The sequence below is a fragment of the Catharus ustulatus genome, chromosome 3 (genome assembly GCF_009819885.2).
Source record: "Catharus ustulatus isolate bCatUst1 chromosome 3, bCatUst1.pri.v2, whole genome shotgun sequence".
Taxonomy (NCBI): Eukaryota; Metazoa; Chordata; class Aves; order Passeriformes; family Turdidae; genus Catharus; species Catharus ustulatus.
In genome coordinates this window covers 61,475,501-61,490,735 of record NC_046223.1, presented here as the reverse complement: position 1 = coordinate 61,490,735, position 15,235 = coordinate 61,475,501, and the positions used below count along the sequence as shown (strand labels likewise).

The following is a 15,235-nucleotide window of genomic DNA, read 5'->3' as shown; positions in this document are numbered from 1 at the left end:
TAAATCTTAGATGTACTTTTACTACAGTATTTGTGGACTTGATATACGAATTGTATGTAGTCTATTTCCAAAGAACTCCAAAAAAGCATCGCTTTTCCTTGCTTCTGGGGCCAAAAATGACATCTGCAGGTCATCCGAGAAGCTATCTGTGAATAATGGGCTTTGTGCTTGCATTCCTATCACTGGGATATTTGTGATGATTTTGAATGATGGGTGGTTTTTTCATACTGAATGAAACTCGGGGTTGGGCTTTCTCGTCTTGCACAGTGCAGAAGATCCCCTCAGCACTTCAAGCCCTACCTGACCCCTGACTTGCCCAAACGATTCCACTATGCTAACAACATGCGCATTGATAAAGTTCATCTTTTGGTGGATCGACAGTGGCTGGCTGTCAGGTAACATAATTTGTGTAATTGTTATGCTGGTGTTTTTTTATCCCACTCTCATCCCTTTAGTTTCCTTTACAGATGCTTCATTTTCTGTTTTGCTTTAGACTTGTTACGTTTCCATGTTTGTTTCAGTTAAAATCATACATAAAAAGAAAACATGCATGTTTTGTAAACAAATAATTGTTCAGGGCGCAGAAAAAGAAATGTGCACTCACAAAATCTTATAATCACCCTATTTTAAACTGTGTTCAAATGTTCTTGGACACTTGACAACTGTGCATTGAATTGGTATGGGGTGACTGTCTTTTTCCATGTGTCTTAGCAATGGGTGGATAAAAATGAGTGTTAGCCACTATGTCAGAGTATTCTGTTGTGTTGTTAAATCTATAACCCATCCCCACATTATCCACATGTCTCTTCACCCTTCAGAATCCATGATGAAAATGTCTTGTAAAGCAAAATCCCTTATTTATATTATTCATAGAGGATAACAGCAGAGTTCTCCCATTGTAAATTTTCTGTTAAAATGCCAAAGAATATAACTAGGAATTCTTCCAAAACAGATTACACTCATTCTGCAACCTATACCTTGCTAAAGGCCTTAGTTCAAAAATAGCCATTTTTTCAATTTGTTTGAAAGTATTGTTTCACTTTACACTCATAGCCAGCTAAGATAATTTATTACTTATCCATAGCAGTTTCTGTTAAAGGAGAAAGAGGTCTTCATAGAAATTAACAGTTTGATGAATTATAAGTACTGCAATATGATGGCGGAGTCAGTTCTCAAGGAATGATCAAGTCTGTGAGCCACAATGACTGTTACTAAGTACTTCTATTTTTGTCATTTTTATTTACACTCTGTGATGGCTTCTCCTTAGAGATGAAAGTTACACATTTTGTGATGGAGGTAACCATGGCTATAACAATGAATTTAAAAGTATGGAGGTAAGATGATTTCTATTCTATTGTATTCTTGCCCTTCTTTATATACAAAACCATGATGTGATGGGTAAATCACCAGAATACAGAACAATGATAGTTTTTGCAGCGTGCTTTTTCTTTTCTGGCCACAAGACATGTAAACTGTTAACACGTACTAGGTTCAAATATTTATGTTGCCTTTCATTGATTTGTACAAGGCCTGTTCATTTGGAGTCCTGTAGTAAAAACAGTCTGGGCTTACCTGCTTGGAGACAGGTAGACTACAGTAAACCAAGTCTACTATGCTTAGCTTCAGGACACCAAGTTCTTTTGTTCTTTCATTCTTCCACTGAGGCAATGACTGAAAAATCTCCATAGGCTCTGGAAGTTCATCTGATCATCTGAAAGTCTGAAAGAAACTAAATCTCATTGTCTTAGCTTATCTTACAAGAGTTGATCGTATCACCAGAACAAAAAAGTAATTTGCTGTACTGTATGTTAGTATAGCCTGTGTTGCAGTTTCATCTCATTTTCACTTCTGGTTACAGTGAAAATATTTTGAAATCTTGAACTTTTGGTTTTTCATGTACTTTCTGGGATGTGAACCTTTGACTGAGGTCAAGCAGTCCCATATTCTGTGCCTAAGAATCAGATCTTTCTGGATCTTTATAACTATGTTAAAACCAGAATTATCAGAATTATGCTGCAAGTTTGTATGGACAGAAAAGGTCAATTCTGGTAACCATGGAAACCTTAATACTTGATAACCTTACACAGTAACCTTACACAGGTGCCACAAGATTTTTTTTTTAAGAAAGGAGCAAAATGTCATCTTTCTATAATAAATTGAAAATTCCTTTTCCGTTATGGATGCATAATATTATTTTAGAACAGATCATTGTCCTGTTAGTCATGCTTCCTGTATCTCCTGGCAGGCAGCTCAGGAGGCTCCTAAAGCAGTAGAAACTCTTGTGAGACTCTACATAGCATGAGTGTTCTGCAACAAGGCTTGTAGGCTCCAGAGGGGCTACCCAGGAGTGCATTTTGCCATTGGTGGTACAGATTCTGGTCTCTGCTGAGCTTGGAAGGGGCCTCTGCAGTTCCCTGCTCCTTGCTTTAACCATGGCCGTACGCTCTTAAGTGACTTAAAGACTTCAGAGTGCAAGAGGTATTAAAAAAATGCCCCAAGATTCATTATATAGTTTAAAATGTCCTGCTAAATGAATTTTTGCTTTGCATTTTTCTTCAAGTTATGTGCAATGGCAAAAATTTTCGTTCCTTACCAGAATCAATTGTATACGATCCTGTATTTTTAACTTCCGTGTCTATGAAATGACTATATTTTGTTCCTTTGTCCAGTTTTCATAAACTGAATTGGTTTTGACTTCGGATTCCTTTAGCTAACCCTTGTTTTTTATTATTGCTGTTACAATCTAGGCTATATTCTTAGCATATGGCCCAAGCTTTAAAGAGAAAACAGAAGTGGATGCTTTTGAAAACATTGAGGTTTACAACCTTATGTGTGGTGAGTACTTCAGGTGATAAAGTTCTAGTATTTTCAAATACCAGTGTTGTAACAGCTATAAGAATATTAACTAAAAATTAAGTGAGTTCATTCAAAACCAAAACACTGACGCCATTCTCTTAGGCTGTCTTTACACTGCTAAGATATTGACTTCCAGAACATGTTCTGCTTTGAAGGTTTTTTTCTGATTGCAGAACTCTACTAAAGAATCAGAGGGAGCCACACCTGCCGTGTGGGTTTGCTGTCAAACTGATGCCTGTGGGATTTTGGAAAAGAATCTTCTAGAGAATAACTGCTCTTGCTCATAACTTAGGATGGACCTAAGTTCCAGTAGAGTTCTTGCAGTTCCAGCAGAGCAGAATTAGGAAGCATGGTAGCTCAGTAAATATGGATTAAAGCATCACACAAAAATACAATAGGCCACTAGGTTTCACAATGTGATGCACTTGCAATAACATTTATACTTTGCATTAAATCATCTAATCTTGTGAATGTTATGACAATGTATAAAACTGTACCAACAGTACTCAAATCTGTAGTTACTGAATCTTGATGCAGTGGAAGATTGCAAAGAACCTTCAGACCTAGAAAATTGTAAGTTGGTGGGAGTAGTTACTGTAATAGTTTAAATAATGGAATAAACTATCTCTTCTACCTTTAAGAATGACTAGAAAATGAGTAGAATCAGAAAGAGAATAACTTTTAAAAATACCATTTTAGTCTTAAAATATGTTTACAAATTTCAAATATTTCAACAGATTTGCTGCGTATATCACCAGCAGAAAACAATGGAACACATGGCAGCTTGAATCACCTTTTAAAAAAACCTTTTTACAATCCTTCACATCCAGATGAAGTCTCATTGCCCTCTTCATGTCCGGTTTACACTCTGACCCCTGAAAATGACCTGGGATGCAAATGCATGCAAGTAAATAGGGGTTTCTGGCATCTTTTGATCATCTTTGTCAAGTGTGTTCTGCTTTCTTTGGTTTTTTCTAAACAATGCATTCATTTTGAATGATTCTCTTTATTTTTTACAGATTTCAAATGAGACAGAAGCGTCACTAAATGAGAGGTTAAATCTCACCACAGAAGAAAGTAAGTAGCAAAAAATGAAAAAGGCAACAATATTTTTAATTCTGCACCTGGTTTATATTTTAAGTCATTTGTTTCAGTGGAAATTGTTGCAATGTTAATTACAATTGAAAGTGAAGTAGGAAAATCCCATCAGAAGCATATTTTTTATTTTTCCTTTGCATTTCTTTAAAAAATGCTAAGGGACTATGTTATAGCAACATGTATATATAGGAACAGGATCTGAACCCCATTAAAATTTTGGAAAAAAACCATGCAGATTTCAATGGTCTTGGAGAAAATCTGAGCACTGTCAGGCTATATGACATAACCCTTGTTCCTTATCCCGTATACATAATTTCACCTTTCTCTGATCAAAAATTCCCATAGATACTTCTTTCTCCTTTTTTTTAATGGGGTTTCTGGAAATTTTGGGAAACATTGTAATTCCTCCTAGTCAAATAAGATGTAAATTTCATTCCACTGGCAAGATAAATTTAAAATATTTGCACTGGTATGAAATTTCAAAGAAACATGAATTTGCAAATCTGGTATATTATATTGACTTCTGTACATTAAACATAATATGAAAACTATTTTCTACATTTTTTATTCTACTTACAAGCCTAAAGGACCACATGACCAGGTTTACTATTGGACCTATTTGCTAAAGTTAATTAACAATTTTTGTCTGCTCTCTTAACTCCTTGTGCCATCCAAAATGTTATAGTGATAATTATTATTTAAATTTTAGTAAAGAAAGCAAACTCATCTCATTTGCCATATGGACGACCCAAAGTTCTTCAGAAGGAAAATGTCTACTGCCTTCTTTCCCATCATCAGTATGTGAGTGGATACAGCTCTGCTATCTGGATGCCACTGTGGACTGCATACACCGTGAATAAGCCAGTAGGTTATCAAATATGTGTACTAAATATGTCTCAAATATAGGATATAATGGATTGAAAATGCGGTCCATTCATCAGGAGCCCTATTTAAGGGTTGGTGGATGTCAAGTGACTAAAGCTCTTGTGTCTGAAATAATTTAAATTTTATCTATCTTAAAATACAGTTTTGAAAAGAGGGAATGAGTTAGGGATGCAAAAGATACAGGAGAGTAGAGCTGCTGGTAAGCTGGTCCTATGAAGCCTGTTCTGTAGAAGGGATGTGTTATCAAGACAATTTTCCATCTTACCCATCAGTTCCTGTGGAAAAGCAGTCTGTGATTTCCCAAATCAGAAGTTTTAAGCTTTCCTATGAGTACTATGATCTTTTTCCTATTAAACACCCTTTATGCAAGTCTACCAGACAGTTTGCACTAATTCATTTTTCTGTATGTTCTTTGCTGTCTGTTACATTATAAAATTTCTGAAAAAGGTAACTGTAGTTGAATGAACCTCTGAGTGTTCAAGGGTATGTGGATCCAGAACAAATTGTTTGAGTTTTCAGGGTCAGTAAACTGATGGACATTCATGAGCTTACTTGCCCTTATAATTTGACCCCTTTTCTAAGTTGCCTTGAGGAAATAGTTTCTATGTTGATTCTTCTGTCTGAAGAGGACTGTTATTGATGTCTCTGTGATTTCTCATTTCATCAGCACAAATATGAGGAAATTAATTGTATCAAATGTATGCTGCTAAAATGATAGTATTTCAGGAAGTTTCTACTTCTTGAAGTGCTTTCTACTGATTCTTCACTACTTTGGTTGAAGGATCATAACTCCAATCCTAAGAAGGCTAAAAGTCATTTAAACAAATGTCCATTTCAACAAGGACTGTTTATACTTCATATTTGAAAATCTGCCCTTAAACCTTGCTATGAAAGTGCTAGTTAATTGTGGCCATATTTTTTGTCTGATTTTGCTATAAAAAGACTAAAACATCCCACCAGAGCTGCAGTCTTCTCAACATTGAGCTTTAAAAAAGCTCAAAAACCCAAATAACTTTTCAGACATTTTTCTTTGTTAAAAAACAAATTCTCAGTTAGCAAAGAATCATAGAAAGTTAAGGGGTGGGAATGGACCTCATTTAATCCAGTCCTGCCATGGGCAGGGACACCTCTCACTAGATCAGATTGCTCAAAGCCTTATCCAACCTGGCTTTGAACATTGCCAGGGTTGAGTTATCCACAACCTCCCCAGGCAACCTGTTCCAGTGTCTCACAACCCTCACATGAAAAAATTTCATCCTAATATCTAACCTAAATTTCCCCTCTTTCAATTTGTGCCTGTTACTACTTGTCTTATCACTATAGTTCTTGACAAAGAGTCCCTCTCTGACTTTTTCTATAGGTTCCCTTCAGATACTGGAAGTGTATATATCAAATTAACATCTAAATGAAGGGAAATACATATTTTGCAGGAGTTTCTTATAGCAGTTTATGCAACATTGTGAGAAGCAGTGAATGACAGAGAATGAAGTTTTGGAGGATATAGATCACAGCAGACTCTAACACAATTATGTATGTTTTCTGTAGAAAGAATATGAAATATTAAATTCCATCTGTAATAGTGTCAAAGACACAAGAGGGAAAGGCTCTGAGCGTAAGAGTTCACACACTGTCAGTAAGCTGACATTATGATTTTGTATTACATGTGCTAATTGAGAGAAATAGGCTTTGTAAATTATAACACCTGGGGAAGGTCAGAGGGATACAGCTAATGTCTTTGATTGTAAATAATGCCCAGATAATGCCTTTGATTTGGCTGCAATACTTGGGAATGACAGAAAGTTGCACTTTCTACAGAATTTTTGTTGCACCCTAAGTTCATTATGTTTGAATGCAGCCTGTGCAGTGCTTTACACAATTTGTAAGATGGGGTATATTTCATCATTACATAACTATAAAGAAGGGCTTAAATACTAAACTAGGTAATGCAGGCTGGGCTTATGCTGGTTTTGTGATTTGGAAGTTTTGAAACTGGATGAATATCATACGCTTGCAGATCTTGAATAAAAGATGTCAGCATTTTGATTACTTAGTATTCTCAAGAATAAGGAAAATTTAAGATTGAAGGACATTTGTTTTCTCTAGGTTTTATACTTATCTCCCAGGGAGGAAAGCACTTTTTCTTACAAAAAGAGAAGCACTCCTGAAGGGGGCTGAATTTGACTTAAGAGACCACAGCAGATGCTAAATTCTGTCATGTAATGCAAATAACTCATGCTTCTTTACATTAATTACTGACTCATCAAAAGTAATAACACTCATCAAAAAGGACAATTCATGATGTGATAGGCACAGCCATTTTTTACTTTTAACTACTTTCTTCAGGAGACATTATGGTTCTTTGACCTGAAAGAGAAGGAGCCAAATTGGTGATGAAGGTTTTGGTTTTTGTTTTTTATTTTTGACACATGATCTACTCAGGAGTCAAATAAATACTTTTGTCTTTCATATTTCATTTCATGTGGTATATATGTTTACCATTAATATACAACCTGACCATAATATGGCATCTACTTAAATTCTGATAAAAGTAACTGAAGAAATTTAATCAAGGAGTACAAAGAGGCACAAGAAGAACATTCCAGTCCTTTATTTTTGCTTGGTTTTAAATTATCAAAACAGACTATGTACTGGAAATTAAATTAGATGTTTAACTTCTGTTTATAAAGGTATAATGCAAGCTATATTCCAGTCTTACCAAAATGAAAATGTTACATGTAAATGAGGATGAAAAAAAATTAAACACAAAAAAGTATATTCAGATGATTTAATGTTATTGTAAAATTATGAAAAAATGTGTAGAAAAGGTTATAGGAAAAAAAAACCCATTAAGGTTATAGAAAGAATTATAGTCATCAGAATCACTTTTGGTCAGATCTTAGCATGTTTTGGTGAAGTTGATAAAGCCAGTAAAATGTGCTAAATTTACTGTGAATTTCTTTGTCTGTAACTCTTCAGCAGTACAGATTCTTACAGAGACTGCATCCTCAAATGCCCAGATGAGGTGACAGTGTCATTTTTGTATACTAGCTGCTTTCCAGGAGGATGTGACATCGAGTTTGTGTTTCCAGAAATATACAAAAGTGACGAATGAGTCAAATGTGAAATCTGTTTTTGCCTAAGGTAAAACCTTATTTTGCTGCTACAATTTTACACGGTGCATACGGATTTCCCTGAATTACCTAAAAACAGAAGTAGAAGGAAAACACTACCCAGAAAACATTAGTGCCCATTACTTGCATTAACCTGATTCACTATGAAAATAGGAGAAGATTCAATGAAGTCCATTCTAGAAAGTTAAAACCATACAAAGCATTGGCTTAGCCACAGCTGTGGGTGTAAGATTTTTTTTTTCCCTTTTCACAGGAAAACACATCTCCTCTTCCTCCCACTGTTTCAGACTGTCTGCGGCCTGATGTTAGAATCCCTGTTGCTTGGAGCCAAAATTGTTCCGACTACCCAGAAGGGCTGACCTTGACCCACAGTTTCCTCTATCCTCCCAGTGAGCATGGTTCTTTTTATAGAGAGACCTTAGAAAGTCTTAATCAGCTGGATGTGGGTTTATGTTTAAACATATACCCAAACACCAAAACAAACTTCTTTGGATCAGCATGTTGGGCAGAAAAAGGCTTCCAGTGTTCACAGACTGACCAAAAGCAGGGCAGCTGCTACTTGTATCTAAATATTTTTGGTTTAGAACATTTAAGGGTTTTTTAAAAAAATGGGACAACTTGAATGTGATGAAAAGTGGTTGGAATGATGTGAAGGGTTGGAAGGAAAGGCTGTCCCTCTTCCTCTGCATTCATTTCCTATTTTCAAATTTGATAATTATTATTTATTGAGTAGATTTATTGAAAAAATTTGGAGATATGTTTGCAGTAGGATCATACACTCATGCTCAAATGTAATTGAATTACATGTACCTTCAATTTATAGTGACATGAATCAATTTGTATATATTCACTTACATTTTGGTCTTTTTATGTAGACTACAATTCATCTGCTCTTGAACAGTATGATGCCTTACTCACCAGCAATATTGTTCCCATGTATAAAGCTTTCAAAGGTAAGTTGCAAAATTTTGATTAACTATGATTTATTTTCTATAATTATTGTTCTGGATTTGATAAAACTATCACAAAAAGGTAAAACATTAATGCATGGCCTGCTGTAAATCCAGATGTTGTGAAAATATACTTAAAACATTTTATGAGTAGATGTTTGAAAATTTATAACACAGTTATATGGGGTTTTTTTCTTTGGTATAGTCCCATCTGATTTCTGCTTATCTCTGCTTACCTGTTTGCTTTTGAATTTGCTCTTCATCTCTTCTGTGCTGTCCTAACATGAAATGCTAGCTGTGAAACTCTTATAAAAATTTCCCTTGGGAAAATGCTCAAGGTGAATGAAAATGGCATTTTTTCTTTATTCAAAATCTGAAGACCTCAACAATATTAATCTTTCAATACTATTTCTATAATAGATGTTTTTATTGTGCAAGTGCGGTAAGCTCTTCCCATCCAGCCTGACTCACATTTGTTTCTATCATTGATAGGAAATTTTCTAAAACTGCTTATGATCCCATTTTACTCTTAGGCCTAGGCTCATTTTCTTAGAAAATGCATAAAAGGAGGAATTGTATGAGGAAAAAGTTGGCAAAAACTCTATTATGTAACTACCTTTCTAATACATTCAGCCCTCATTTATTCATTCCCTCATATAAAAAGCCAGCGATCCAGAAGACCTAAGTGTCTTTAATCTTCCAAGTAAATCACAGACTGCAAAAAATCCAGTTTTTCAAGGAAAACAACAAGAAGTTTCTATAGACCATAAACAACAGGTAAATCAATAGAAGATGCCTTCAATGCTCCAAACTCATCAGGTTTTTTTGTCATGCCAGTTATAAATATTTGAATAATCTCACTAGCTTATATCCTACAAATTGTATTTTCTTGAATGACATCTGTGAAATAGGCCAAATTGTCTAGTGATGTTTTGTATGAGTTCTGTACAGTTAAACTAACACTTGGGTAGTGAGTATTCCTCTCCTAAAACTGTTGTGTCAGTAACAACTATTTGTCACACTGCAGATACAGGCAGATCAGCCAGGAATTATTGACCTCTCAGCTGTAGGTTTGCAACTTCAGCTTTAGATCAAATCATTATACTACTCCGGTAGTGCAATTTGCCTTGCAGCATTTACAGCGCCTCTTTCCATGGCAAGTGGGAGTTTGCCCCTTCTGATGAAATCCAAGTTTTGTGTGACAAAGGGTTGATTTTATGGCCAGTTTAGTTCTGAACATTTTTTATTAATGTATAGTGAAAACACAAATATGCTGTTTTTCTTCAGTGATGAAATTACTTTAAATGGATATTAATTTTGCTTTTATTTTCTTTTTATGACAGACATATGGGACTATTTCCATGATGTGCTTCTTCAGAAGTATGCTAGAGAAAGAAATGGAGTAAACGTTATCAGTGGGCCAGTGTTCGATTACAATTATGATGGCCATTTTGATAGCCCTGATGAAATTAAGCAGTAAGTACACGGAAAAGTCAGAAGTCAAACTCTATATGACTTCCACTGTGTTTCCACACAAAGAAACAATAATTAAAAAAGACCAATAAAAAAGTATCATTGAGAATGCAATATTCTCTTTATAATCCTACATCCACTATTACTCATACAATAGAAAATGCTCTTGCAAACAGATCCAGTACCATAGAAACTGAAGTTCAAGTCAAGAGTAGAAAGAAAAGCTGTGCAGTTACTTGTGTATCTCTATACTCATTCACAGCTACAGACTAGTAATTAGTTTCCCAATATTATGCCTTGATTTTAGATTTTGGGCCTCTGCATCAGTAATGTTGGGACAATATATGATATTTAAACATGCAGAAGACATGCATAAGCATAATTTTCTCACTTTCATGTTGTGCTCACTCACCTGTTTGTTTTTTCTTCCTAATGTTTCAAACTGTTGTATTTCATCAAAGGTCAGATTTGTGTGTTTGCCTTGACTGAATCATGTAACTGGAAATGCAAAATGTCACAGTCCTGAGAGGTACCTTTGCATAACTGTGGCTTACACAGCTCACTGCAACATCTGACATGTTTACACATAAATTATAAAGACCAGTTATTTATGCCAGTGAATATGGATAGAAGGAAGTAAAAACAGAATTAGAACAACTTAGATTAGGGAAAACACCTTGTGAGAGTAAGAGCATTTATGGAGAAGAAAGGTGCTGGGAAATCTGCACAGCTGAATCTGTCACTGGAGATGTTTTATTCAGGCTAGACTTGACCACATCTGTTAAAAATGGTTTGGGAATGGGAAAATCAGCCTGCCACGTAGTAGGAGGGTGGAAGGGAGGAGAGACTCCAACTTCCTTCCAAGCAGAATGCTGTAATACCCAGTTGACCACATAATGCTGCCTCCAGTTTGGAATAAGCATGTTTTAGTCAGCATGGTTAGGCAGTCATACAAAGCAGTATAATAATTCCAGTGGTAGTGTTTTGTTCAACACTGAACAAAAAGCCTTGGGAAACATTCAGGTCCTTCTACACAAGAGTGACCATATTTGCAGAATAGTCAGAAAAGGGCAACAAAGACATTCTCAACTGAGCATCCTAAACTGGTTTCTACAGCACACATCCACAAATCACTGTTCTGGCATTTCTCAATGGCAAGGAGTCTGCAGTTAATTTTCTCATCACTCTCCTCCAACTCATGTGGTTGAAGTTCTTAGTATAATGAAGGGCAAATATGATGCTCTATTCTGACTCTTCCAGATTTAGAGATCTCTGGCTTTGGCAAAATAGAATAGTGACCATGTTCAGCAGTCCTGTTTCAGTGGGACTGCTTGTAGTGCACAGAGTAATCCATGTATGTTTGTCTATTCATGAAATAAATGGTGAGGCTGTCTATTCCATTTGGTAATTTTTTTCAATTACGAAAGAAACTTAAATCATATAGTACTGAAAGATATATGCTGAGATAAATTAAAAAAATTTTTAATTGCACCAGTGGTGTTAATACTTGATATCTCAATAAATGCCTTAATTAATGTTTGTTTTGTAGGTATGTAAACAATACAAAAATCCCTGTCCCAACCCATTACTATGTGATTCTGACAAGCTGCAAGAACACATCCTATACTCCACTGAACTGTTCGGGGTCCTTGGATGCTATGTCTTTTATCATTCCTCATCGACCTGACAACACTGAAAGCTGTGCTGTAAGTATAATTCTATGTTCCTGTGTGCCAATGAACTTTGTGAACTGATTCCCATTGGAATCTAGTCATCCAGAGAATCTTTATCAGTCTGTGAAATTAACTCTTTCCCCATGAACTGGAAGTGAGGTGAAAGTTAAAGCAAGCACCAGAAAAGCAAGGAGCTCCAGGAGAGGTAGCTGGAAACTAATGAGCTGATAGGGAGCAAGAAAAAAGAAAGGAAGGTAAGATAAGAGGACTGGGAAATGCTGTCACCTGAGAAGGGCTGAGAACAGCAGCACAGGCAAGAGGGAGATGAGATATCTTTATGGAAGACTGCAGGATAAACTTACTCCAGAGCTATCAGAGGAGTGTGTTATTCCCTTCAGTTGCAAGAAAATTCCTTCAGTTGCTTATTCCACCTCTATGAGAAATTGGACAGCAGGCATTTGGATGGATGGTCCTGCCATTAAAATTAATACTTGAATTAAATAAAATCTCTGCTTACTGCTAACAATGTAAATCTTATGTCTTGTAGCAAACAAAATACATTATCTGAGTGTGATATGTATTGCTGAAGCAGCTGAGTGTCTTCCACATACTCTGAGTTGCAGAAGGTTCCCTGGTCCTCACAGTCAGTTTTTAGTTTATTTATAACTTTGAACTCATAACTCCAGACAGGTGCAAGCTTGCCCTTGGAAACAGCTCTGTATCTCCCCATTTGTAGTACGGATAATCCACAACTTCCCAGCAAGATCTTTTTTGTCGTTGAAGGTTGACTCATTATTAGAATGAATTAGTCGTTATACTTAAGAAATTGACTGTAATTTCTAAAGTTTAGCAATAAATCCCGAATATCTTTGCACTTTATGTTCATCATGTTTGACAGTAACATAAATGTAATGGTTCATTTGCATCAGAAGCAGATATTGTTAATGAAAAAGAAAATTACCCTCTGTTTGCTAAAAAACTCTTGTAGTAAAAGAACGGAAAACAATATTTTTGGTTGATTACTGGTTACATTTCCATTGTTTTCCCCATCTAACCAGCAACTATTGTTGCTGTCCAGCAGTCAAGACTGAGCTGCTCTAAGGATGTTTTGTAAGTTGTCAGGTGCCTGTTGCTTGACTGGCCTGAGCAGTGCAGCTAATTTGTACCGTAACTAAAACCATCCTTACGTGTGTGTTTGAAATGTAACTCAAGCATTTTGTAGTTAAAAACTGCAATTGCCATTTTGGCATAATTCTTCTTCTCTGTCCTTTTGGAAGTGGAGAGGTGGGTTGAGGAGACATCCGCTTGATTCTGTTTAAATGAGATCCCTAAAAGCAAGGCTGTAAGGATGCCTAGGAAAGCCTGAAAGAAGTTTTACCAGCTGGAGGCCTTTAGTCTGTCAAACCAGGTCAAACCCAGTATTGCCTAACACTGCCACCAAACATCAGAGGCCCTTTTACGTGTTTGAGCTTTGTTCTTGTTTGTTTTGACAGGAAAATAAGACACTTTCTGAGTGGGTTGAAGAAAGAGTTCAGGCTCATTCTGCACGTGTTCGGGATGTGGAGTTGTTAACTGGGCTTGACTTTTACCAGGAAAGAAATGAATCCGTCTCTGAGATCTTGCGGCTAAAGACATTTTTACCGATATTTAATGCTGAAAGTAACTGATTATCTTTGAAAAATGGATCAGTGCTTGGAAGAAAGAAAAATTAAGTGATTTCACTTATTTCCTCACTTAAGTATATGGGAGTATTTTTCAAAATTGTGTTTTAGTCAAGTGTTTTGTGCCAATAAAATTTGAATGAAAATTATGCATAAAATTATCCACAGTGAATTAAATCATCATTGTTGTGCCAGGCTTTCAAAGTACAGAATATATATTTTTATTATGTTAAAACTAATACATAATATGACTACAAAAATGCATGACATGTGATATTATATATACAATAGTAGTAGTAATGATTAAAAAGAAATACAAAAGGAACATATTTTATACTACAGAGATACCAGAATTGTACATTGTATATAAAATACTTCTACAATGGAGTTGAAAAATGAAACAGTTTGAGAATGTGTGTGTTTATCAGAGAGGTTATTGTTCTCTAACACCAACACATCTTGAAATGTTCTGTATTTCTCTTTCTCACCCATTAATTCACATGGAAACGTATTCAGACTCACAAAAAGTTTGTATGTAGTGAAAGTGATCATCACCTGTGTTTTCCTCATGGGTTAATTCATTATGCAAGTAACAAATGAAGTGAAGCGAATGAACTATATTCTTGTACCCTTCAGAAATCTTAAAACATTCTGAACAAGAAGAGGTAAAAGAAATGCTCTACACAGAAGAATTTTGTCTTGCTATTTACCTGTATTTGCAATGATTTCCAAATGCCCGGTAATAACAAAATGTTTGTGTTTATTTTTAAGTGGTTAAACTTGAGATTAGAGCACAAAATTAGTGGTAACATGGAAAAGTCACTCTTTCTGTAGAGACTATATACACATACTCTGTAACACTGTGCTGTACACAGACTATTACTGAGGACAGGTAAATAGGGTAAGACAGGGGAAATTCCTAGATTATGCTAATACAAAAATGCCGCCCACTAATAGAGTGTTGAGATTAACTGCTCCACTACAAATGTTGCTAAGTGCATTTATGAATAACATAATGATATTCATGAATGAAAACCAGAAAATTGATCATTTTATTTATAGGCACAGTGGAGGCATTTTAAAGAAACATGTCACAGTGTGTTTCAATCTATAAAACTAACTGTGGACTGAAGGAGCTATGTCTGTCAAAAGAAAGAAACTTTAAACTTCCAAACTTTTCTGCACAAAAAATCCAAACCCGACACAGGACATTTTTTTCCCCCAAGGCCCCAAGATGATCAGAGTGCGCACACACTCCAGAGTTTAGCAATCCTAATCTTAAAATTATGACATGGGACCAAGCTGAATATAAAGATTTTTATCTCAGTGAAACCATTACACGATCATGGAGTTGTAGTTCACTACCCTACAATGTTGCAGCATCTAAGTCTGCCCGCCTGAGTCAGAGACTTCTGCTAAACAGTACCAATTAAAAACACAGCTGTTTTTTCACTTTGTGGTAAATCATACCCTAATTCAAGTAAAGTGTACACTCTTACCGTACAAGA

The 15,235-nt window shown here is 35.7% G+C and overlaps 1 protein-coding gene across 1 annotated transcript in view; it reads left to right on the top strand.

Moving 5' to 3' along the window:
- The window catches only part of ENPP3 (ectonucleotide pyrophosphatase/phosphodiesterase 3), a 35,021-nt gene extending 21,204 nt beyond the window's left edge, over positions 1 to 13,817 (top strand). The window contains exons 15-25 of the mRNA XM_033055390.1: positions 268 to 395; positions 1,268 to 1,334; positions 2,748 to 2,835; positions 3,594 to 3,763; positions 3,876 to 3,933; positions 4,664 to 4,818; positions 8,224 to 8,359; positions 8,846 to 8,923; positions 10,264 to 10,396; positions 11,943 to 12,099; positions 13,560 to 13,817. Coding sequence (XP_032911281.1) covers positions 268 to 395; positions 1,268 to 1,334; positions 2,748 to 2,835; positions 3,594 to 3,763; positions 3,876 to 3,933; positions 4,664 to 4,818; positions 8,224 to 8,359; positions 8,846 to 8,923; positions 10,264 to 10,396; positions 11,943 to 12,099; positions 13,560 to 13,733 — 1,344 coding nt within the window. The 3' untranslated portion in view covers positions 13,734 to 13,817. The remainder of the gene's footprint in view (positions 1 to 267; positions 396 to 1,267; positions 1,335 to 2,747; positions 2,836 to 3,593; positions 3,764 to 3,875; positions 3,934 to 4,663; positions 4,819 to 8,223; positions 8,360 to 8,845; positions 8,924 to 10,263; positions 10,397 to 11,942; positions 12,100 to 13,559) is intronic.
- The last annotated feature ends 1,418 nt before the right edge of the window (positions 13,818 to 15,235 follow it).